Source organism: Gorilla gorilla, chromosome 9 (genome assembly GCF_029281585.2).
Source record: "Gorilla gorilla gorilla isolate KB3781 chromosome 9, NHGRI_mGorGor1-v2.1_pri, whole genome shotgun sequence".
Lineage (NCBI taxonomy): Eukaryota > Metazoa > Chordata > Mammalia > Primates > Hominidae > Gorilla > Gorilla gorilla.
The window spans coordinates 101305910-101331939 of NC_073233.2; the positions used below are offsets into that span (position 1 = coordinate 101305910).

The following is a 26030-nucleotide window of genomic DNA, read 5'->3' on the forward strand; positions in this document are numbered from 1 at the left end:
CTCTCCTCCCTCTAGTACAATCCAGTAATGGCCTTCTTTCTGTGAATTTATCATAGCTATTCTCCACCTCTCTGGTCTTTAGGTTTGAGGATCAGGCAGAATATTTAATGCTATAAAATCTAAACAATTAAAAGTTAAATAAACCTGGATGTGGCTTTGAATTATTAATTAGTGCACTGCATAAGTGCTTGACACACAGTAAATTAAATACTTAGAGAATGAGTTAATATTAAGGCTAAATTTTCCCATAAATATATAGGGTCATAAATTCAGTTGTTTGTACAAATTTAACAAACATTTGTTGAGTATCTAGGAGAACTATAGCTATTCTGCTAATTTCTGTAGGAAACACAGTAATATGAAAGACAGGTACTGTCTGCCAAAGAGTTGACTGTCAGAGAACTAACAGAGGTTAAGTAGAGAAAAGGTGTTATGAATCAGTGATCATTTTTCATATATTTTGAACACTTTAATGCCATATAATCTCACAAAATTTATTTTGCTGACTTAAAAATATAACTTTGAAAAACTCTTTTTTACTGGTGTCCCCAGTGGATGATAAAAGATTGGTTAAAGCCACCTAAAGTATAGTTACATGATTCTTAACCTCATAGATTTAGATAAAGTAATAAAACTTTGAGTAATATAAAGAATCTACTGATTTTGCACAGTTTTGACATGGTGGGAGAGAGTATGAGGCACAAAATTCTTTATAGACCCTTGGAGGCCACTAAATACCAGAATGCTGTGCAAAAAAAAGGTACCAAATGAATTTTATATAAATAGCTTCCAAGTGGCCAGGCATGGTGGCTCACACCTGTAATCCCAGCACTTTGGGAGGCCGAGGCGGGCAGATCACCAGGTCAGGAGTTTGAGACCAGCCTGACCAACATGGTGAAACCCCATCTCTACTAAAAATACAAAAAATTAGCTGGGCGTGGTGGCAGGCGCCTGTAATCCTAGCTACTCAGGAGGCTGAGGCAGGAGAATTGCTTGAACTCGGGAGGCGGAGGTTGCAGTGAGCCGAGATTGCGCCGCGGCACTCCAGCCTGGGCGACAGAGCAAGACTCTGTCTCAGAAAAAAAAAAAAAAAAAGAAAGCTTCCAAGTGTTTCTGAAGAGCATTTTAATTCTTTTGTAATAAAACTAACAAGAGCTATATATTATCAATCTTGCAAGTATTTTATTTCTTTTCCTTTTTTCCAGTCTAGAACTGTTTTAGCCATTTATTTTGTGATAACATTCACATTTTCAATAAACCAAAAGTCATTTGGAGTTCAGGTAAATTAGTTTCTTCTTTCATTAAGAAAGAAGTTTTGCAGTATAGTATGTTGTGTTAACATCTAAATATTGTGAAAATAATAAAAATAGTTTACTCCTTTTTCACAGTAGTATATTCATTTTTTTACATTTTAAAAGTTCCATTTTGGCCAGGTGCCGTGGCTCACGCCTGTAATCCCAGCACTTTGGGAGGCCGAGGTGGGCGGATCACGAGGTCAGGAGTTTGAGACCATCCTGGCCAATATGGTGAAACCCTGTCTCTACTAAAAATACAAAAATTAGCCAGGCATGGTGGCGCTCACCTGTAGTCCCAGCTACTCGGGAGACTGAGGCAGGAGAATGACTTGAACCCGGGAGGTGGAGGTTGCAGTGAACCAAGATTGTGCCACTGCACTCCAGCCTGGGTGACAAAGCAAGACTCCATCTCAAAAAAAAAAAAAAAAGTTCCATTTTAAGTGGAACAGGTTAAACTATGCCAAAGGGATGCGATCAGCAAAATCCATACTGGGACAAACTATAGACTGACCATGTTATTTCATCAAATAAATTGGAAGGTAAAAACTTGGAGACAGAAGAGATTTAAAGGAGATTTGTAATATTGTCCTCCGGGTTAGGATACTTGTGCTCGTGTCTCTTAGTCTCCGCCTTGTTCTTGTTCCTGTGACTCCTTTTTTTTTTCTTTTGTTTTTTTTGTTTTTTGTTTTTTTGTTTTTTCTTTTTTTTATTATACTTTAAGTTTTAGGGTACATGAGCACATTGTGCAGGTTAGTTACATATGTATACATGTGCCATGCTGGTGCGCTGCACCCACTAACTCGTCGTCTAGCATTAGGTATATCTCCCAATGCTATCCCTCCCCCCTCCCCCCACCCCACAACAGTCCCCAGAGTGTGATATTCCCCTTCCTGTGTCCATGTGATCTCATTGTTCAATTCCCACCTATGAGTGAGAATATGCGGTGTTTGGTTTTTTGTTCTTGCGATAGTTTACTGAGAATGATGGTTTCCAATTTCATCCATGTCCCTACAAAGGACATGAACTCATCATTTTTTATGGCTGCATCATATTCCATGGTGTATATGTGCCACATTTTCTTAATCCAGTCTATCATTGTTGGACATTTGGGTTGGTTCCAAGTCTTTGCTATTGTGAATAATGCCGCAATAAACATACGTGTGCATGTGTCTTTATAGCAGCATGATTTATAGTCCTTTGGGTATATACCCAGGAATGGGATGGCTGGGTCAAATGCTATTTCTAGTTCTAGATCCCTGAGGAATCGCCACACTGACTTCCACAATGGTTGAACTAGTTTACAGTCCCACCAACAGTGTAAAAGTGTTCCTATTTCTCCACATCCTCTCCAGCACCTGTTGTTTCCTGACTTTTTAATGATTGCCATTCTAACTGGTGTGAGATGATATCTCATAGTGGTTTTGATTTGCATTTCTCTGATGGCCAGTGATGATGAGCATTTTTTCATGTGTTCTTTGGCTGCATAAATGTCTTCTTTTGAGAAGTGTCTGTTCATGTCCTTCGCCCACTTTTTGATGGGTTTGTTTGTTTTTTTCTTGTAAATTTGTTTGAGTTCATTGTAGATTCTGGATATTAGCCCTTTGTCAGATGAGTAGGTTGCGAAAATTTTCTCCCATGTTGTAGGTTGCCTGTTCACTCTGATGGAAGTTTCTTTTGCTGTGCAGAAGCTCTTTAGTTTAATTAGATCCCATTTGTCAATTTTGTCTTTTGTTGCCATTGCTTTTGGTGTTTTGGACATGAAGTCCTTGCCCATGCCTATGTCCTGAATGGTAATGCCTAGGTTTTCTTCTAGGGTTTTTATGGTTTTAGGTCTAACGTTTAAATCTTTAATCCATCTTGAATTGATTTTTGTATAAGGTGTAAGGAAGGGATCCAGTTTCAGCTTTCTACATATGGCTAGCCAGTTTTCCCAGCACCATTTATTAAATAGGGAATCCTTTCCCCATTGCTTGTTTTTCTCAGGTTTGTCAAAGATCAGATAGTTGTAGGTATGCGGCATTATTTCTGAGGGCTCTGTTCTGTTCCATTGATCTATATCTCTGTTTTGGTACCAGTACCATGCTGTTTTGGTTACTGTAGCCTTGTAGTATAGTTTGAAGTCAGGTAGTGTGATGCCTCCAGCTTTGTTCTTTTGGCTTAGGATTGACTTGGCGATGCGGGCTCTTTTTTGGTTCCATATGAACTTTAAAGTAGTTTTTTCCAATTCTGTGAAGAAAGTCATTGGTAGCTTGATGGGGATGGCATTGAATCTGTAAATGACCTTGGGCAGTATGGCCATTTTCACGATATTGATTCTTCCTACCCATGAGCATGGAATGTTCTTCCATTTGTTTGTATCCTCTTTTATTTCGTTGAGCAGTGGTTTGTAGTTCTCCTTGAAGAGGTCCTTCACATCCCTTGTAAGTTGGATTCCTAGGTATTTTATTCTCTTTGAAGCAATTGTGAATGGGAGTTCACTCATGATTTGGCTCTCTGTTTGTCTGTTGTTGGTGTATAAGAATGCTTGTGATTTTTGTACATTGATTTTGTATCCTGAGACTTTGCTGAAGTTGCTTATCAGCTTAAGGAGATTTTGGGCTGAGACAATGGGGTTTTCTAGATAAACAATCATGTTGTCTGCAAACAGGGACAATTTGACTTCCTCTTTTCCTAATTGAATACCCTTTATTTCCTTCTCCTGCCTGATTGCCCTGGCCAGAACTTCCAACACTATGTTGAATAGGAGTGGTGAGAGAGGGCATCCCTGTCTTGTGCCAGTTTTCAAAGGGAATGCTTCCAGTTTTTGCCCATTCAGTATGATATTGGCTGTGGGTTTGTCATAGATAGCTCTTATTATTTTGAAATATGTCCCATCAATGCCTAATTTATTGAGAGTTCTTAGCATGAAGGGTTGTTGAATTTTGTCAAAGGCTTTTTCTGCATCTATTGAGATAATCATGTGGTTTTTGTCTTTGGCTCTGTTTATATGCTGGATTACATTTATTGATTTGTGTATATTGAACCAGCCTTGCATCCCAGGGATGAAGTCCACTTGATCATGGTGGATAAGCTTTCTGATGTGCTGCTGGATTCGGTTTGCCAGTATTTTATTGAGGATTTTTGCATCAATGTTCATCAAGGATATTGGTCTAAAATTCTCTTTTTTGGTTGTGTCTCTGCCCGGCTTTGGTATCAGAATGATGCTGGCCTCATAAAATGAGTTAGGGAGGATTCCCTCTTTTTCTATTGATTGGAATAGTTTCAGAAGGAATGGTACCAGTTCCTCCTTGTACCTCTGGTAGAATTCGGCTGTAAATCCATCTGGTCCTGGACTCTTTTTGGTTGGTAAACTATTGATTATTGCCACAATTTCAGCTCCTGTTATTGGTCTATTCAGAGATTCAACTTCTTCCTGGTTTAGTCTTGGGAGAGTGTATGTGTCAAGGAATTTATCCATTTCTTCTAGATTTTCTAGTTTATTTGCGTAGAGGTGTTTGTAGTATTCTCTGATGGTAGTTTGTATTTCTGTGGGATCGGTGGTGATATCCCCTTTATCATTTTTTATTGTGTCTATTTGATTCTTCTCTCTTTTTTTCTTTATTAGTCTTGCTAGCGGTCTATCAATTTTGTTGATCCTTTCAAAAAACCAGCTCCTGGATTCATTGATTTTTTGAAGGGTTTTTTGTGTCTCTATTTCCTTCAGTTCTGCTCTGATTTTAGTTATTTCTTGCCTTCTGCTAGCTTTTGAATGTGTTTGCTCTTGCTTTCCTAGTTCTTCTAATTGTTATGTTAGGGTGTCAATTTTGGATCTTTCCTGCTTTCTCTTGTGGGCATTTAGTGCTATAAATTTCCCTCTACACACTGCTTTGAATGCATCCCAGAGATTCTGGTATGTTGTGTCATTGTTCTCGTTGGTTTCAAAGAACATCTTTATTTCTGCCTTCATTTCGTTATGTACCCAGTAGTCATTCAGGAGCAGGTTGTTCCGTTTCCATGTAGTTGAGCGGCTTTGAGTGAGATTTTTAATCCTGAGTTCTAGTTTGATTGCACTGTGGTCTGAGAGATAGTTTGTTATAATTTCTGTTCTTTTACATTTGCTGAGGAGAGCTTTACTTCCAACTATGTGGTCAATTTTGGAATAGGTGTGGTGTGGTGCTGAAAAAAATGTATATTCTGTTGATTTGGGGTGGAGAGTTCTGTAGATGTCTATTAGGTCCGCTTGGTGCAGAGCTGAGTTCAATTCCTGGGTATCCTTGTTGACTTTCTGTCTCGTTGATCTGTCTAATGTTGACAGTGGGGTGTTAAAGTCTCCCATTATTAATGTGTGGGAGTCTAAGTCTCTTTGTAGGTCACTCAGGACTTGCTTTATGAATCTGGGTGCTCCTGTATTGGGTGCATATGTATTTAGGATAGTTAGCTCCTCTTGTTGAATTGATCCCTTTACCATTATGTAATGGCCTTCTTTGTCTCTTTTGATCTTTGTTGGTTTAAAGTCTGTTTTATCAGAGACTAGGATTGCAACCCCTGCCTTTTTTTGTTTTCCATTTGCTTGGTAGATCTTCCTCCATCCTTTTATTTTGAGCCTATGTGTGTCTCTGCACGTGAGATGGGTTTCCTGAATACAGCACACTGATGGGTCTTGACTCTTTATCCAACTTGCCAGTCTGTGTCTTTTAATTGGAGAATTTAGTCCATTTACATTTAAAGTTAATATTGTTATGTGTGAATTTGATCCTGTCATTATGATGTTAGCTGCTGATTTTGCTCATTAGTTGATGCAGTTTCTTCCTAGTCTCGATGGTCTTTACATTTTGGCATGATTTTGCAGCGGCTGGTACCGGTTGTTCCTTTCCATGTTTAGCGCTTCCTTCAGGAGCTCTTTTAGGGCAGGCCTGGTGGTGACAAAATCTCTCAGCATTTGCTTGTCTGTAAAATATTTTATTCCTCCTTCACTTATGAAGCTTAGTTTGGCTGGATATGAAATTCTGGGTTGAAAATTCTTTTCTTTAAGAATGTTGAATATTGGCCCCCACTCTCTTCTGGCTTGTAGGGTTTCTGCCGAGAAATCCGCTGTTAGTCTGATGGGCTTCCCTTTGAGGGTAACCCGACGTTTCTCTCTGGCTGCCCTTAACATTTTTTCCTTCATTTCAACTTTGGTGAATCTGACAATTATGTGTCTTGGAGTTGCTCTTCTCGAGGAGTATCTTTGTGGTGTTCTCTGTATTTCCTGAATCTGAATGTTGGTCTGCCTTGCTAGATTGGGGAAGTTCTCCTGGATAATATCCTGCAGAGTGTTTTCCAACTTGGTTCCATTCTCCGCATCACTTTCAGGTACACCAATCAGACGTAGATTTGGTCTTTTCACATAGTCCGATATTTCTTGGAGGCTTTGCTCATTTCTTTTTATTCTTTTTTCTCTAGACTTCCCTTCTTGCTTCATTTCATTCATTTCGTCTTCCATTGCTGATACCCTTTCTTCCAGTTGATCGCATCGGCTCCTGAGGCTTCTGCATTCTTCACATAGTTCTCGAGCCTTGGTTTTCAGCTCCATCAGCTCCTTTAAGCACTTCTCTGTATTGGTTATTCTAGTTATACATTCTTCTAAATTTTTTTCAAAGTTTTCAACTTCTTTGCCTTTGGTTTGAATGTCCTCCCGTAGCTCAGAGTAATTTGATCGTCTGAAGCCTTCTTCTCTCAGCTCCTCAAAATCATTCTCCATCCAGCTTTGTTCCGTTGCTGGTGAGGAACTGCGTTCCTTTGGAGGAGGAGAGGTGCTCTGCGTTTTAGGGTTTCCAGTTTTTCTGTTCTGTTTTTTCCCCATCTTTGTGGTTTTATCTACTTTTGGTCTTTGATGATGGTGACGTACAGATGGGTTTTCGGTGTGGATGTCCTTTCTGTTTGTTCGTTTTCCTTCTAACAGACAGGACCCTCAGCTGCAGGTCTGTTGGAATACCCTGCCGTGTGAGGTGTCAGTGTGCCCCTGCTGGGGGGTGCCTCCCAGTTAGGCTGCTTGGGGGTCAGGGGTCAGGGACCCACTTGAGGAGGCAGTCTGCCCGTTCTCAGATCTCCAGCTGCGTGCTGGGAGAACCACTGCTCTCCTCAAAGCTGTCAGACAGGGACATTTAAGTCTGCAGAGGTTACTGCTGTCTTTTTGTTTGTCTGTGCCCTGCCCCCAGAGGTGGAGCCTACAGAGGCAGGCAAGCCTCCTTGAGCTGTGGTGGGCTCCACCCAGTTCGAGCTTCCCAGCTGCTTTGTTTACCTAAGCAAGCCTGGGCAATGGCGGGCGCCCCTCCCCCAGCCTCGCTGCCGCCTTGCAGTTTGATCTCAGACTGCTGTGCTAGCAATCAGCGAGATTCCGTGGGCGTAGGACCCTCCGAGCCAGGTGTGGGATATAGTCTCGTGGTGTGCCGTTTTTTAAGCCGGTCTGAAAAGCGCAATATTCGGGTGGGAGTGACCCGATTTTCCAGGTGCGTCCGTCACCCCTTTCTTTGACTCGGAAAGGGAACTCCCTGACCCCTTGCGCTTCCCAGGTGAGGCAATGCCTCGCCCTGCTTCGGCTCGCGCACGGTGCGCGCACCCACTGGCCTGCGCCCACTGTCTGGCACTCCCTAGTGAGATGAACCCGGTACCTCAGATGGAAATGCAGAAATCACCCGTCTTCTGCGTCGCTCATGCTGGGAGCTGTAGACCGGAGCTGTTCCTATTCCCTGTGATTCTTTTTTAAAAAAATCTGTTAAATGATGAGTTTCGATCATGTGATTTCTAAGGTCATATCCAACTCTGAAACTCTGAATATGTTGGTAATACGAATAGAATCAGATGAAGGAAGGGTTGGTGGCATAAAGCCTGATGGTGATCACATTTGCCTCTGGACATGTGTACTTTCCATGTTAGGTCACCCCACTCTAAGTGCCATCCCCTAAAGCACAGCTTTTTCTAATCTCACTCTAGGTGTCATCCCCTAAAACCCAGATTTTTCCGATCTCTCTGTAGGTGTCAACCCCTAAAACTCAGGTTTTTCCAAATGTGAACCACCTTCCACACCTTCCAGGACCCTTTCCACAGAGGTTGCAGAGCACAATAGTTCACAGGTCCTGGAATTAGACTGCCTTTCACAAGAAATGTGATGTGAAAAGTTATGCACCTTAATTTTCTAATCTGCTAAATACAGTAGTCTGCAAAATAGAGAGACATTGTGGGGATTAAATGAGATGATGCATGTAAACTACTTAGAACACACAAAAAGAGAGCCTTTAAAAACATATATGAGCCAGTCACAATGAATGGATCATGTTTAGATCCTAATTCAATTAAACTTAAACAACATTTATTATATTTTTGAGACAAGCTTAAATTTGAATACTGCCTAGATACTTGATGATATTAAGGAATTCTTAATTTTTACAGACATTGTAATAACATTCTGGCTACATTTAAAAAAAAGAGAGAGAGAGCCTTGTTCTTTTAAAGATATATACTGAAATGTTTAAAGGTGAAATGAAAAAAAAAAATCCATTTTAAAAAAGTGCCCTGGAGAAAATTCATATGTTTCTTTTGTGGCTAGCCTCTACTTAACTCTCCAGCCTTATTTCTCAGAGCAGCTAACTCCTAGCTACCCCAAACTCCTTTTAGTTCACTGAGTGTGCCATGCTTTCACTCACTGAGCTCTTTGCCTGGGATCCTTCCTCCTTCTCCTCCCTCCTCTTCCTCCTCCTCCGAGCCCTCCTCCTCCTCCTCCTTCTACTTCTTTCTCCTCCTCCTTCTTCTTCTCTTCCTCCTTTTTTTTTTTTTTTTTTTTTTTTTTTTTTTTTTTTTGAGACAGGATCCTGCTGTGTCATTCAGGCTGGAATACAGTGGTGCAATCAGGGCCTACTGCAGCCTAGACCTCCTAGGCTTAAGGGATCCTCCCACCCCAGTGCCCCTTCCACCCGAGTAACTGAGACTGAATGCACATGCCACCACACCCGGCTAATGTTTTTACTTTTCATAGAGCATCTCTATGTTCTATTTTTTTCTATGCCTTTTTATTTTTTTTGTTTGTTTGTTTTTATTTTTTGAGACAGGGTTTTGAGAGAGGGTCTTGCTCTGTCACCCAGGCTGGAGTGCAGTGGCGTGATCTCAGCCCACTGTACTGCAACCTCTGCCCCCTGGGTTCCAGGCATCCTTCCCACCTCAGCTTCCCACACACGCCACCACGCCCGGCTAGAGCATCTCTAATTGGCATTCATTCATCCTTCAGTTTTGGGTCTGATGACCCTTCCTCTGGGAATCCTATCCTGACATCCCTAGGCTGGGTTAAACACACTGCCACTACATACTGCTGACACTAATTGCTACACTGTGCTGTAATTGTCTATTTTTCTGTTTCCCCAATGGACTATGATTTTTTTTTAGACGGATGATTATGTACTTTAAGTCTCAAGAATTAGAAACAGTAAGTGGTTTCTAGAAAGATGCTAAGAGGCTGGACCAAGACAGCAGTTGTAGGAATTGAGACAGAGGCAAGACTTAAAAGGGGTTGAAATAGAATGGACAGAATTCATTGCCTGACCAGGTTTGGGAGGACAAGGGTGGAGAGGAGTCAGAGACAATCCAGAGGTTTCTAACATGGAAGCTTAGCCAAGATTCAGAAAATAAGAGGCTTAAGTAAGGGAAGCGATGAGTTTTCATGAAGACATTGTTTGAAGTTTACTGTAATGTGATTCTGAGAAACAAATGTTTAGTTACAAACAGTACAGCCTATTTTAGTTTTAAAAAAGCACTGAATTTAAAGCCAAGAGTCCTAGATTCCAGTCCTAGCTTTGTCGATTATTAGCTTTATGACTTTGAGCAAATCATGTAACCATTTTAAAGCCAATTTTTTTCTCCATGAAAATGCTTGATAATACTTTCTTTACCTTCCTCTCAAAGTGGTTATCAAAGTAGTATCAGTCATAGGTGATGATTTGCATACAACAGAAAATAGAAGTGAGAAATGAAATGTTGGAATTGGAAGGAAAAAAGGTAATGAGTCATTATTATATGTATCTGTTTTTAATTTAGCATTGATCAGAAAAGGAGGGTGAAGTGGGCCCTGACAAAGTTTCAGAATAGAAGGACTGAATATGGCCAGTAAAATTTTAAGCTACTCTATAAATAAAAGGATTCAATAATATTTCCAGTCTCTATCTGCTGCAGATAAGAAGCCAACTCCAACAGGTGGAAGAGTACCATAACTCTGAGCAGGAAAGAATGAGGAATGAAATCTCTGACCTAACAGAAGAGCTTCATCAGAAGGAGATCACTATAGCAACTGTCACGAAGAAAGCTGCCCTTCTGGAAAAACAGTTAAAAATGGAATTAGAAATAAAAGAAAAAATGTTAGCAAAACAAAAGGTATGCAAGCAGGCAGAATAGCACTTGTCTAGGGCACATTCTTGCTCAGTGCCAATAGTAGCCTTCATTATTGACTAATGAAAACATTACATTTCTTGGTATTATTTCTGAGACTAGCTTCACAGAAATGCTTTGTGGTGTTACATAAAACCTTTCAGAGATAACACAAAGTGTCACCAACAAAAAGGACTAGGGAAATGACAGTGCAAGACAATTTCATTAAATCTCATCTTTCCATTTTCTTGTAACCTATATTCTGATCACCTCCCATAGTACACTCTAATCAAATATTTCTTCCTGAGTATTTTTTTCTGTATTTCTCTTCCATTAACATTTTTATCTTTAAAAAAAGTCTCTATTCCAGCTCTTCTTCAACACTTCCTACCCCTCCCCCCACACTTCATGTATTTCTTTCAGGCTTTTTACAAATGGATGTTGAAACATGAAAATTAGTTCATATTTACTGAACATGCAGTCAATGCACAGCATGGTGCGTGAGGAAAAACAGCAATTGTAACATTCTTCTGTTAAAATACTACAAGTAACTTCTACATCCTTCCTTTCCTTCCTGCCTATTTATTTTTTAAATTCCCTCCATCCCTTACTCATGATCAAATGGATGGCCTACTATTGAGAGCACAGGGTTTATCTGCTTTTTTACCCCAAATCTAAAGGTTTTGAGAGCATCATTTAATAATTTTCTAGGCATATGAGGGTCACTTCACAAATAACATGACTAAAATCGTGAATTATGAAAACAGAAAAGATTTAGCCTTTGCCCAGTTGTAAGCCTTAAACTGTGATTTATTGTTGCAGTACACAGGAAAACAGCACAGATGGGATAATCACTTTGGTTGTACCTGTATAGGCAGGGATATTTTACAGGTGTTAACAGTGATCTGGCTAGTTGGATTATGAATAATTTTTATGTTCACCTTTATATTTTTGTACATTTTCTAGGTTTTGTCAATGAGCATAAATTGGTAATTTACAAAATTAAATCTTTTTAAGGCACGTGTTTTATACAGAAATGAGTCCTAGAGAAGTAAAAGGACAGATACCATATCCAAGTCCTGTCAAGTAGAATAAATCAGGGAAAGATAAAATAAATTGAGAGACAAAATGAAGTAGTCACTAAAAAAGATGGAATTTTGGCAGAAATATCAGAACAAAATTAAACATGAAAGTTATGTACTGCCTATTGTAAAAATTAATCAGGTGTTGAATAAATTTAATGGACAGTTATTCAAACATGTTTTTAACATGTGCTTTTTCTGGTGACAATTTGCATACAATAGAAAATAGAAACCAGAAATGGAATTTTGGGATTGGAGGACAAAAGTAAATGAATCATTATTGAAAGTATATGCTTGTAGTTTAGCATTGATCAGAAAAAGACATAAAGTGGTGCCTGCCAAAGATAGGAGAACTAAATAAGAATATCTGAATGTTATTGATCGTACCGAAGAAGTGTTTCCCTTCATTACACTTAGAAAATATTTGTATTCACAAGACAAAATTTTAATAGAATTATGAGTTTTTATTATGAATTTTACATTTGCCTTTTATCTGCTAATTTCAGGTCTCAGATATGAAATATAAAGCTGTCAGAACTGAAAACACACATCTAAAAGGAATGATGGGAGATTTAGACCCCGGACGATACATGGTAATATGCTGACATCATTCAATAAATTGAACAAAGAGATTACTGAATTGGTCACGATTAACCTAGACATCATTTATTGAGCACTTGCTGTGTGTTAGACATGAAGGAGTTGGGTGGTAAATTATCTTGTGCTTCAGTTGAGGTTACTTTTATCCTCAGGCTAGAACATTGGAATGTCTGGTTTTCTCCCTTGTTCTTTGGTTGGATTGGGCTCAATTCTGATCATTTCCCTCAAATATGCCAAGCATGCTATTTCCTTGCTTTTCTTCTTGCTGTTGCCTTTGAAATCCTACATCCTATGTGGCCTGATTCAAGTGCCAATCTTCCCCTCAATGAAGCCACCCCTGAAACCCCAGTCAGAATGAATGCCACATTTAGTTCGTATTTTGTTCTGACTTGTTTTGTTGCTTGTCACTTTCCCAGTGGATGGCAAGCAGAGAACCATGTCTTATTGGTGTTTGTTTCACCAGTACCTCACATCTCAGGCATAAAGTAAGTGTTCAATGAGTGTTGGTTGATATAAAAGAGGGAGAAATAAATGAATTATTCAGGATAAGGACTACTGGTTTTAACCAATGGCTCTATAGGTTTACACAAAGGAACTTAAACAGGCTCTGTGCATCCCCTGTCAATTGTTTAATGTAACAATAGAAAATTGATCTTTATATGAGAATTTTTATTTATTGAATGAATGAAATATCATTGTTAACTTGTTTATCATTTATTTGCTCTGAGAAAATTCTAAAATAATTTTCTACCGTATGAGGAATGGAAAGGATAAGAGATGAATATGGTAATTACTTAATTAGGCCTCAGTTTCCTTAGCTATAAAATGAGGGAGTTGAATTAGACATTCTCCATTGGCCCTCCTTAAGCTATGATACTATATTTCTGTGATATTATATACTTGTTCTCATAATGGTCCATATTCTAGCATCAAAAGAGTGCAAACATTCTGGAAGCATTCTGTCTTCTTCTTTGGGCATGGTTAATGGATCCTGTAATTGGAGTACAGATGGATAAAAAGTAAGGCATAAGTGATTTTTCTATTTGTTACATTAAAAAAACTGTGTCATCTCTGACATTTTTATTTCTAAATGCTGAACACACAAAAAGTTAAATCAGATCCTGCCTCCGTGAGTGCTTTTTTCACTCACAAAATGGTATTTGTATTTTTTTTACATTTCAATTTGAATGTTTTTAAGTGTATATTCTGGGTCATCACAGCCCCCACTGAGCCTGCCTAATTCTGGCTCCTTTAGGTGTTTGACTTTGTTCACCTTTTTGTGTTTTTAAGAAATAGCAGACACAGAGATGTATAAAGAAGCTAATGATCCACAACCCTATCCCAATCCAAAGCTATCCAGTGCTAACGAATTAGTGTTTGTTGTAGCATTCTGTAACTTTTTGCTTGCATATGCACACATAAGGAGGAGATGGGTTGAATGTTCTTTTACAGAAATAAATGTATAATATATACATTATTCCAAAACTGCCTTTTGACAGTCCATGAACATCTCTACAAATCAGTAGATGAACATCCTTTTATTTTTCCTAATTTCTTAGAAAAAATATATGATCATATAAGAAATACATAATTTTTTTTAAATTTAATCATAACTTACATAAGGGCAATTTTAGTGCAGTCACTTTGTTGTTGCTGCTTGCTTTACTCCTCCCTCTTTCCTCCACTCATCTACCCGCATTATACCCCCTCCTCTAGATGATACATGTTAACTACTTGGTATGTATTATTTTAAACTTTTTCAGATATATATACATATAGTCATATAGTACCTATTTGGGGATTTTATCATCTTTTTAAAGTTGAATCATAACACGTACTTCTCTGTGTCTTGTTTTTGTTCACTCAACAGTATCCCTTGGAATCTTTCCAAGGTAACTAATTTAAGCCTATTTTATTTTTATAATAGCTTGATAATATTCCATGGTGTGTATCAAAATTTATTAAACTATTTTTATAGTTATTTCAAGGATAATTTATTCCACTCTGTTTCCAGGGTTTTGCCTGAATGAACAATACTGTAAGAAAAATCCTTATACTTACACCTTGGAATAGCTTCCTAGGAGTAAAATTGCTAATTCAAAGGATATGTGTGTTTTAATTTTAATAGCTATTGTTAAATCATATGTCTACCATCTTTGTATGAGTACCTTTTAAAATTTCATTCTTGTAGGCATAGGTGTTATAGGTCTTTTTAATTTTTGTCATTCTGATGGTTATAAAGTAATTTCTCAATAGCTCTTTAATTTGCATTTCCCTGAGTACCAGGTGAACATATTTTTGTATATTTATTGACAATGTGTACCAATATCAATTAGATATATCCTTTGCCCATTTTTCTTTTGGCTTATTTGTCTTTTTCATGTCAAATTTTTTTTTTTTTTTTTTGAGATGGAGTCTCAGTCTGTCACCCACGCTGGAGTGCAGTGGCGTGATCTTGGCTCACTGCAGCCTCCACCTCCCAGGTTCAAGCAATTCTCCTGCCTCAGCCTCCCAAGCAGCTGGGATTACAGGCACATGCCACCATGTCCAGCTAATTTTTATATATTTTTAGTAGAGATGGGGTTTAGCCATGTTGGCCAGGTTGGTCTTGAACTCCTGACCTCAAGTGATCCACCAGCCTTGGCCTCCCAAAGTGCTGGGATTACAGGTGTGAGCCACCCCGTCCACCCTCATGTCAATTTTTAACAATGCTTTTCCAAATCTGTTGTTTGTAACTTTGTTTATGACATTTTTTGGCCATGCAAAATGCTTTAAACTTCTACTTGATCTCTTTGTTTATAGCTTCTGAGTTTCCTTCCTTGACTAACAGGGTTCTCCCTTCTAAATATATATAGCTTCAGTTTTTTTCCAAAGATTATTATATCTTTCATCCAAGTCTTTAATCCATTTATTTTGCGTGGTATATAAAATGGAAACCAAATTTAAATTTTTATGTAAACATTAAGCTCAGTTTATTTAGTTTCTCCTAGTAATTTCCTGTTGGATCCTATTTGGAATTGAAGTAAGTTTATAGATTAACTTTGATTTGGCATTTTCATTACAGTAAATTTTTCCATCCAAGAATGGCTTTCCATTTCTTCATATTTTATGTTTTTCAAAAAGATCTTACCATTTTCTTTGTACAGGTTATGTCCTTTTCTTTTAAAATGTATTCCTAGGTGTTTTTTAAGGATGAGTTTGCTGTTAAAATAAAAAAATAAAAAATAAAATAAATAACAAAATTTATTCCCAAGTGTTTTGCAATTTTTAGTACTGTTATGAATAAAATATTTCCTTTTTTTCAATATCTTGGAACTTATTGTTAATATAGAAAAAATACAAATTATCTTATTAATTTAAGTAGGCTTTTTACTAGAGGTTTCTTAGGCTTTTCTGAGATACAAAATCATATCAACAAAAATAGATAGTCTTATCTCTTTTCCATGGCTCATAGTAGGTTTTTTTCTTTTTGATCATATACCATTTGCTAAAAACTCCAAGAAAATGTTAAATAATTATAGTGCTTGCTGGAAAGTTTTCTAGTTTTTGATTTTAAATGATGTGGTTTTAGAGTTTTCCTGTTTCATATATTTGTTCTTAATTTATGGTCTTAGTTATATCTTTTTCTATTTTACTTAGAGTTGTTATTAAGAATTGCTGCTGGTTTTATCAAATGCCTTTTTAGGAAATATGATGTTATGTGGGTTTTGTTTTTTAATTTATTGATGTGTAATAGACTATGGTTAACAGATTCCCCAATATTGATCCACCTTTGAGTTTTTGGAATAAATCTTTTTAGTCATAGTCTCAGTTTGATAGGGCTGCTGTAACAAAGTACCAAAAGCTGGCTGGCTTGAAACAACAGAAATTTATTGTCTTACAGTTCTAGAGGCTTGAAGTCCAGATTCAAGGTGTCAGCAGGGCTATGCTCTCTCTGAAACCTGTAGAAGAGAATGTTTCATTGCCTCTTCCTGAATTCTGGTGGTTTGCCAACAATTGTTGGCATTCCTTGACTTGTAGATACATCAGCCCAATCCTCTGTCTTCATATGGATTTCTCCCTGTACCACTGTCTTCTTCCTGTGCTTCTTCCCATCATCCTCTCTCCTTATGTGTCTGTTTCTGTGCCCAAATTTTCCCATTTTATAGGATGCTAGTCCTACTGGATTGGGGCTCACCCTAGTGACCTCATTTTTATGCTATAAAGACCCTATTTTCAAATAAGGTCACATTCTGAGGTACCGAGGGTTAGGATTTCAACATGTCTTTTTGGGAGTGGCACAGCTAAACTTATAATAGCCATATTTTAGGAATTTTGATATACTATTGGATTCTATGTGATAATATTTTATTTAGAAATGAAGATCTGCAGACTTCCAGTTTCAAAATGGTGGCATGAAAGCAAGCTGGCTTCATTCCCCCCAGAGAATACCAAAAACAAATATGCAAATAAAGGCTATATATGACAAACTTACAGCTAACATCATACTAAATGGGGGAAGAATTGAAAGCCTTTCCTCCAAGATCTGGAATAAAATAAGGATGCCCATTTCACCACTTTTATTCAACATAATACTCGAAGTCCTGGCCAGAGCAATTAGGCGAGAGAAGGACACAAAAGGGCATCCAAATTGGAAAGGAAGAAGTCAAATGAGCCCTGTTCACAGACGATATGATCTTATGCTTAGAAAACCCTAAAGACTCCACCAAAAAACTGTTAGAACTGATAAACAAATTCAGTAAAGTTTCAGGATATAAAAACATACCAAAACAAGTAGCATTTTTGTATGTCAATAGTGAATAATCTGAAAAAGAAATCAAGAAAGCAATCTCATTTACAATAACTACAGAGAATATGAAATACCTAAGAATCAATTTAACCAAAGAAGTGAAAGATATATACAAGGAAAACTATATATCTCTGATGAAAGAAATTGAAGAGGATAAAAAAATGGAAAGATATTCCATTCTCATGTATTGGAAGAGTTAATATTATTAAAATGACAATACTACTCACAGCGATTTACAGATTCAGTGTGATCCCTATCAAAATGCCAATGACATTCTTCAAAGAAATAGAAAAAAAACTATTCTAAAATTTATATGCAAACACAGAAGACCCTGAATAGCCAAAGAAATCCTAAGTAGAAAGAACAAAGATGGAGACAGTATACTACCTGACTTCAAAATATACTACAAAGCTATAGTAACCAAATCAACATGGGACTGGCATAAAAACAGACACATAGACCAATGGAACAGAATAGAGAACCCAGATATAAACCAATGCATTTACAGCCAATTAATCTTCGATAACCACAATGAGATACCACTTCACACCCACTAGAATGACTAAAATTAGATATATTGAAAATAATGTATTTTCAAGAAGATACAATAGGGAAAGGACAGCCTCTTCAATAAATGGTGCTGGGAAAACTGGTAATTACGTGTAGAAGAATAAAACTAGACTCCTAACTCTCACCAAACAAAAATCAAATAAAAATTGATTGAAGACTTAAATCTAAGACAGGAAACTATGAAACTACTAAAAGAAAACATTAGGGAAATACTCCATGACTTTAGTCTGAGCAAAGATTTTTTTTGTGTAAGATCTCAAAAATACAGGCAATCAAAGGAAAAATAGGTAAGTGGGATCATATCAAGCTGAAAAGCTTCTGCACAGCAAAGAAAAGAATCAACAAAGTGAAAAGATGACCCACAGAATGCAAGAAAATATTTGCAAACTATCCATATGACAAGGAATTAATAACCAAAATATATAAGGAGCTCAAAAAACTCAATAGTAAAAAAAAAAATTTGATTTAATAATGGCCAAAAGATCTGAATAGACATTTCTCAAAAGAAGATATACAGATGGCCAACAGGTATATGAAAAAAAAAATTCAGTATCACTAATCATCAGAGAAACGCAAATCAAAACCGCAATCAGGTATCATCACATTCCAGTTAAAATGACTTTTATTTAAAAAGACAGGTAATAATGGATGCTGGCAAGGATTTGGATGAAGGGGAACCCTCATACACTGTTGGTGGGAATGTAAATTAGTATAGCACCTATGGAGAACAGTACAAAATTTCCTCAAAAAACTAAAACTAAAACTATGATATGGTCCAGCAATTCCACTACTGGGTATATATCCAAAAGAAAGGAATCAATATATAAAAGAGATACCTGCACTCCTGTGTTTATTGCAGCATTATTTTCAATAGTCAAAATGTAGAATCAACTTAAGTACTTATCAGTGGACGAATGGATTAAGAAATGTGGTATATATACACAATGGAATATTATTCAGCCAGAAAAAATAAAAAATAAAATCCTGTCAGTTGTAGCAAATGGATGAAACTGCTAGAGGTCATTATGTTAAGTGAAATAAGCGAAGCACAGAAAGACAAATATTGCATGTTCTCACTCATATGTGGGAGCTGAAAATGTGGATCTTATGAAGATAGAAAGTAAATTGGTGGTTACCAGAGGCTAAGAAGGATAGGGAGGAAGGGAGAATGAAGAGAAGTTGGTTAACGGGTACAAGTATAGTGTTTGGAAATATTACCTATTGTTCAACACTAGGTAACATATAAGTATGATCTATTATACATTTCAAAATAGCCAAAGAGAATAATTTTGTTTCTAGCATAAAGAAAAGACAAATATTTAAGGTGATGATACCTCAAGTACACTGATTTGATCTCTACAAATTATTTAAATGTACAAATTTATCCTATGTACTCTGAAAATACATCTATTGTGGATCAATAAAAGAAGAATTTAAAATCTGTGTGTATAAATGAAATTTGTATATGGTTCTTTTTCTACTTGTTTTAAGGTTATACTATATTTATAATATAAATTGAGAACTTTATGAGTTGTTTAGAATAGTTTAAGTAATATTGGAAGTATCAGTTCTTTAAAGGTTAGAAAGAATTTAGCTGTGAAACTGGACCTGGTAAATCTTCAATTATTTTTCCACTCTCTTTTAGAGTACTTGGTATATCCAAGTTTCACTACTACTACTTAGAAGTACTTTGTAGGTTATTTCGGTAATTTGTATTTTTCTAGGAAATCAGTTTCAACTTGTTTTATTATTACTAAAGGTAGTGATGTCCTACAGTTCTTTTTATCTCTTCTATATTCTGTTTATAATTCCTTTCTTATTCCTAAGCTTATATAGTTTAGCATGCTCTCTATTTTTTGTTTTAACTCTGACTCACAAGTGATTTATTTTATTAGCATTTAAAAATATTGGCTTTTGGATTTATTATTCTTTTCATACATTTTTCTTAATTTTATTATTTTTAGTTTCATCAGTTAATTTTCTCTCTGCTGTTTTATTTGGTTATCCTTTCTCAATGAAGAAAATTTATTGAAATGAAGAAAACTTTATCATATCTATTATATATTAAAATTTCATAATTAGGAAAAAATCCATAATTAGATAGTTAATAATTCTTTCTGAAATATTGGAATGCATAAATATAAAATTAAATAATTGGTGCTGAAATTTTACTCAGGCAACAGAAACAAGATATTTACATTATTATTTTTGTCTTCTAAAATATGTGCTGTTTGGAAAATATTAAAATAATAACTTTTTCCTTTCTACAAGGAAATTACTGATCTTCAGATTGGTTATTTCTAACCAATTATAGCTTTGAGAATCTTTCTGCTTGACTACCTATGAAGCTGCCTGCTCATTTCCACTTAGAGAATGAAAGTTTACCACAGGCAGCCACCCAGTTGTAGGAATGCATGGGGTTATGCAGCTCCCATTTGGGGAATGTACTGATGGGACTAACTACCTGGTATCTAAGGTTTCCTGGGTGTCAGTGAGGGACGTAGAATAGTGGAGAAAAGTGAAGGGTTTTCTCTTATTCTGCTCTTGGGTAGCTAACAAATAATCAAGCTTATCGTCGTAGGTTTTTTAATGCCATATTTACTTAGTCCTTCAATTGTATTATTAATTTTTCTTTTATTTAAGAAAGTTGTAATAAAATCAGATTTAATTAGAACTCAGAATCTGTGGTAATTTTTAAGAGGACTAATTTGCTTTTCACCATCCGTAAAGTTTTCTAAATAAAATAGTAACATAAAAAATTAGTACCCTTACAATGATTAAAACATCCATTTACGTACTGAAAATTAACATACCAACTACAAAACATCATTAAAGCCAGTCTTTCTGTCAAAATGCTTTTTTAGCCTAATTGTTACTGTTAAATATGCGTAAGTAAGAAGAAAAACCATACATGCAAAATATTATTTAGACACTTCAGTAATTAAGCCAGCCTCATCCTAATCTGTTGAAGTAAATGAGCACCAGGAGGTTTTGCCATTTCAAGAATAAAGAAATGGATTAAAACTATCAAACTCTAAAATTTTGAAAGAAAACAAAAGTTGAGTAAATGCGTAAAAAGAATCCATCAGAAACACAATAGGTGGGGGTGGATATATTCCTGAAATCATTAGAAATGCATTTAAGAAAAATATTAAATTAAATGAGAGGGTCCCAAAAAAGGGTTTTGTAAAGGAAAATGTACTCTTAAATGTAAAACATGCAAATACATTACCTGTGTAATTCTTTTAGTTCATGCTCACAACACTTATTTAATTATGGTACATTTAGGAAATTGCAGGGTTTTAAAAATCATTATTATCATTCTTAATTACTTTAAACCAACATTGGATAAAAAATAATCACAGATTAAATCTAATTTTATAGGAAAAGCTTAAACAAAATTTTAACTAAGCAGCCGACCATCAAGAATTCTGTACTTTCACTGGTAGATATCTTATTAAGAGTCAAATTTTGAGTCTTATTCTCAACCCTTTTCAACCAGGTCTGCCCATATGGTTATTTTTCCTTATGGAGGGAAAAAATTTATAAGACCCTGCCTCCTTTATTTTTATCACAAATCTACTCTAATTTTAGAATAAGCACTCCTTTATCTTCTAAAGCAAGAGACTACAGATTGCTCTTTTATCTGCATTTATGCCCTCAAAAAGAATAAATGTTGAGAAATCCTAAAGGCAGAGCTTAATAAGCAGAGAAATACCTTCAATGGCCTTCCTTTTTCAAAGAGCACCTTGGTCAGTAGCTTTAGAAGCATATAACCTTCCCTGTATTGATTTGTGGAAAAGTTTGCCCTCCTGAAGCATTTTCTTCCATTCAAAAATGAGACTTTGCTACATATTTACTAAACCTCCATAATAGGTAGTAAGCGGAAAATGTAGTAAGCAGATTTGGCCTTTGAAGCAAAAAATGAAATATGTAAACATTTTAATACCTAATATGTATGTATTTCTGCACTTATTTATTACTATTGATACTAATATGATAGTATGTAAATAATTTTCAATGTGCAATTAGTCGAAAATTTTACAAAACTTAGGATGATTTTATGGGATGCCTTTATGAAAGGCACTCAAAGCTTTAAGCTTAGGAACTTAGTTCTAAGCTGTACTCATTCATTGTTTTATAGACTTTGAACCATAGATATTTGGAGCTTCGAAAAAGATGTTTTACTCAGGTTATTTTTGTATGCTAAAATATTACCGTTTTGAAAACATAGAACTATTGTTTAAACAGCAGCTACACAACTCGTGTATATTCGAATCTGAGGAGTAGAAAGAACTGTGTAAAATCATTTAGAGCATTTTTCATGAGTTTTTATTGTGAGAATATATCCTATTTTTTAAAATTCTGTGAAAAGTTTAGATACTCCCTAGGAAACTTCTTATGTTTAATTGAAATTGCCTCAGCTAATCTTTATTCTTACTCTAAACCTCTCATTTTGTAATTTAGACATGCTTCATATTCTATTCTGAGGACACACTAAAATTGAGTGTCTCCTACCAGGTAGTGAAACTTCATAAGGAAGATACATTGCTCAGAATTGTGTAGAACTGGCACAATCTCAACTGTAAGATCAGTAAGATGGAATGATCTGGAATCAGACTGCAATCTATATTAATTTAGTATATAATTTGCTGAATCATCCAACAGTGGAGAATAGATATTTTCATCAATATGTGATTAGAACAATTACAATAATTACTAACTTTAAGTCTTTTCTCATTTTGTACAAAATTAATACCAAATAACTAAATAATTAAATGTAAAATAATGAAATTATAAAACAAATAGAAGAAAATACAAGTGAATATTAGCTTTTAGGATGAAAAGAAAAAATATAAAAGCAAGGAAGAAGTCACAAGGGAAAAAGACTGACAGATTTCATTAAATAAAAATTTTAAAAAACTTTCTGTATAAAATATATCACACACTAAAATTAAAACTTAAAATCACATGGAAAACATATTTTCAACTAACTTAAGAAACAGTAACTTAGGATTAGTACACCTAATGTAAAAAAAATTCCTTCAAATTAGTAAGAAAAACACAGACACCCTAATGAGAAAATAAGCTAAGGATACAAATAACACAGACACCCTAATGAAAAAATAAGTTAAGGACACAAATAGACAATTGACAAAAGATAGAGTAAAATTTACCAGGAAACATATATATTCTACTTCACTGATAGCTAAATAAAAGTTAATATTTTTATCTATCAAGTTGGCAAATTTAACGAAATGGTAATATTGAATGGTTGTGAGTGTAGTAACACAGGCTCCTTAATACATTAGTGGTGGGTATTTATGAGATTGAAATGTATAAGATTTATAGGGGAGGGGGCTGGACATTTTTAAATCAAGGTCTTCAACAACATTCACACAGTTTAACCCAGTGGTCCCACTCCTTGGACTCTAGCTAAAGAAATATAGAACAAGATTTATGTATAAGGAAATCAACACAGTGTTAATTATTTTGAAAAAAAACTGAATTCAACAATAGAAGAATGGTTAAATGAATTTATTCGTACCTCTACCGATGCAGTCATTAAAAATCTTATTTTTTAAGAATATACAATGTTAAAGGGAAAATAGTTTCCAAAATTTTACTGCATTTTATACATTACAGTTTTGTAACTATAGTTACAATGTTGTAAGTATGCATATGTTATATTTTATACTGACTATATAATATTTCCTATTGATATTTATACAGTCGTGTACTGCATAGCAATGTTTTAGTCAACAATGGACTGCATATTAGGACAGTGGTCCCAAAAGATTATAATATTTCTATGTTTAGGTATGTTCAGATACACAAATACTTATACAAGTTTGTAGCCTAGAAACAATAGGCTTTACCTTACAGCCTACGTGTGTTGTAGGCTATACCATCTAGGTTTGTGTAGGCACACTGTATGATCACATGATGAAATCAGCTGACGTCGCACTTGTCAGAATGTATCCCCATAATTAAACAACACATGACTGTATATTGATTATAATTTTCTAAGTAGCCATACATTATAATTATATTGATATTTTATGTTGATATTGTATTTTCTACTGGTAGGAAAAAGACTAGAAAGATATAAATATAAATGTTAATAGCAGTTATCACTGAGTGTTGGTAGTATGGAATATTTATTTTGTTCTTAATACCTTATATTTTCTATAATGACATATATATGATTTTATGTGCCCATATATTAATACATGCCCATCTTAATCAGAAGAAAATTCTTTTAAAATTTAAATGCATGTTATTTCCAGTTCCATTATTAATCAACACTAGATGGTATATCCTATGAACACAAAAAAACTTGAAATCTTGCTAATTTGTTCTGTTAGGTTGGTGCAAAAGTAATTGCAGTTTTGCCATTGAAAGTAATGGCAAAAACCGCAATTACTTTTGCACCAACCTAAACAGATACAGAGAGCAATAATGCATAGAGTAAACCTTTTCTGTTTTGGGGCATGAGCAATATTGCATGTATTGCACCATCCAACAGTGGGGATGATGCAATACATACATCATTGCAAATGTGTTCCACGGCAGCTACCTCTGGGTATCTGCTTGTTGTGAGGAGGTGAGGGGGTGGAAAGGAGCATTTAGAAAGTGAGCAAGAGTACAGCCACATCACTTGGCTCAAATGAAAGGGCCTTTCCAGCACAAGTCTCCAAACACACAGAAAATATGCATTACTTATAAGGGGCAGTTTATTCAATGATAGTTTATTTTATTCTCTAGAGTATGGACTTCACTAACAGGGAACAGTCAAGGCATACATCTATTAATAAACTGCAATATGAGAATGAAAGGCTCCGAAATGATCTTGCAAAACTTCATGTCAATGGAAAATCAATCTGGACTAATCAAAACACCTATGAAGAAACAGGAAGATATGCCTATCAAAGCCAAATAAAAGTGGAAAAAAATGAAGAGAGGTATGCTGGCTCCATTATATAAGGGCATAAGTTTAAAAACATGTAATTAAAATTTATTTTTAAAGAATTCAAATTATAACTTTACACGCTTTCTCTTCTGTGGTTTAAAATTTATAATGATAATGCAGTAGGCTAGATACATTGCTTTATAAGAAATTGTGTCGATTTGAAATGCGTGGAGTGTTACAGTGGATTTTAGTTTGTTAGTCATCTCAGATCTTTTTGGAAGCTGAGGTGGTATACAAAACATACAGATAAGTAATTTTACTTTTGATGTCATGGGAACAGAGAAAACTAGATTTTAATAGGTATATTGTTCAAACAAAATAGAAAATGTAGGAACATGTCAATTTTCACCTACCTTCAATAATAGATACACTTTCTTTTTTTGTTGTTTTTGTTTTTTGGGGTTTGTTTGTTTGTTTGTTTGTTTGTTTGTTTTGAGATGGAGTCTCGCTCTGTCGCCCAGGCTGGAGTGCAGTGGTGTGATCTCGGCTCACTTCAACCTCTGCCTCCTGGGTTCAAGTAATTCTCATGCCTCAGCCTCCCAAGTAACTGGGACTACAGGCCCCCGCCACTACACCCGGATAATTTTCGTATTTGTAGTAGAGACAAGGTTTCACTCTGTTGGCCAGGCTGGTCTCTAACTCTTGACCGCAAGTGATCCACCCACCTCAGCCTCCCAAGGTGCTGGGATTACAGGCGTGAGCCACCACACCCGGCCAATAGATACACTTTCTATTGACATTCTAGCAGTGGCAACAAACTATTGGTCATTTTGTAGAGAAGGAATCTATGGATGTATAAGAGGTTTTCTCCAAATGAAGAGAAGTGTATGGAAAATCATTATCTGCTGTCCACATTATTCCCATACTCTGTAAAAGGTCTTATTCAAAATTAAAATCTATCAAGCATAAAAATAGGCTAATTTATTCAATTTTAATAAAAGATTTATGGAGTCATAAGTCTCTGAAAGCCTTTTACTGTTTTCCCAAACTTGGAAAATGCTGAACAAAATAAGCAAGTTTATTTTATACAATATTTCTCAGAGCCATTAATATGTTAACTTACACTGTGATTGTCCAACAAGGGATATTGTATGCAGCACTCCCCAGACATATTTGATATCAATTTATTATTTCATTTCATAGTGCCAAGAAACGGCAGATTAGTAGGTCCAGACCCAACTTCATTGCAACATCTGCTCATAAGCTCATAATAGTTAGCATGAAAAACCTTCTATTTTGTTGTTACATAACAGAAATAATATTTACAGCCCTGGAAAATTTTCTTAACCTTTGTCACCCTCGATTTTCTATCTGACAAACAAGGTTAATAATTGTAAGATTTTCGTAAGGAT

General features: G+C 35.7%; 2 protein-coding genes across 6 annotated transcripts in view; both read left to right on the plus strand.

Annotated features, from left to right (window-relative positions):
* DEUP1 (deuterosome assembly protein 1) overlaps nt 1-26030 on the plus strand; it is a 104195-nt gene that overhangs the window by 59405 nt on the left and 18760 nt on the right. For 2 of the 5 annotated variants that reach the window (XM_031016132.3, XM_031016131.3), the window contains exons 10-12: nt 10473-10670; nt 12253-12339; nt 24474-24670. In XM_031016132.3, coding sequence (XP_030871992.1) covers nt 10473-10670; nt 12253-12339; nt 24474-24670 — 482 coding nt within the window. Of the gene's footprint in view, nt 1-10472; nt 10671-12252; nt 12340-12762; nt 12862-24473; nt 24671-26030 lie in introns of those variants that run through there. The other 3 variants (XM_063693459.1, XM_031016133.3, XM_063693460.1) reach the window with 2 other exon arrangements.
* The window catches only part of CEP295 (centrosomal protein 295), a 372495-nt gene that overhangs the window by 28581 nt on the left and 317884 nt on the right, over nt 1-26030 (plus strand). The gene's annotated exons all lie outside the window — the stretch shown is intronic.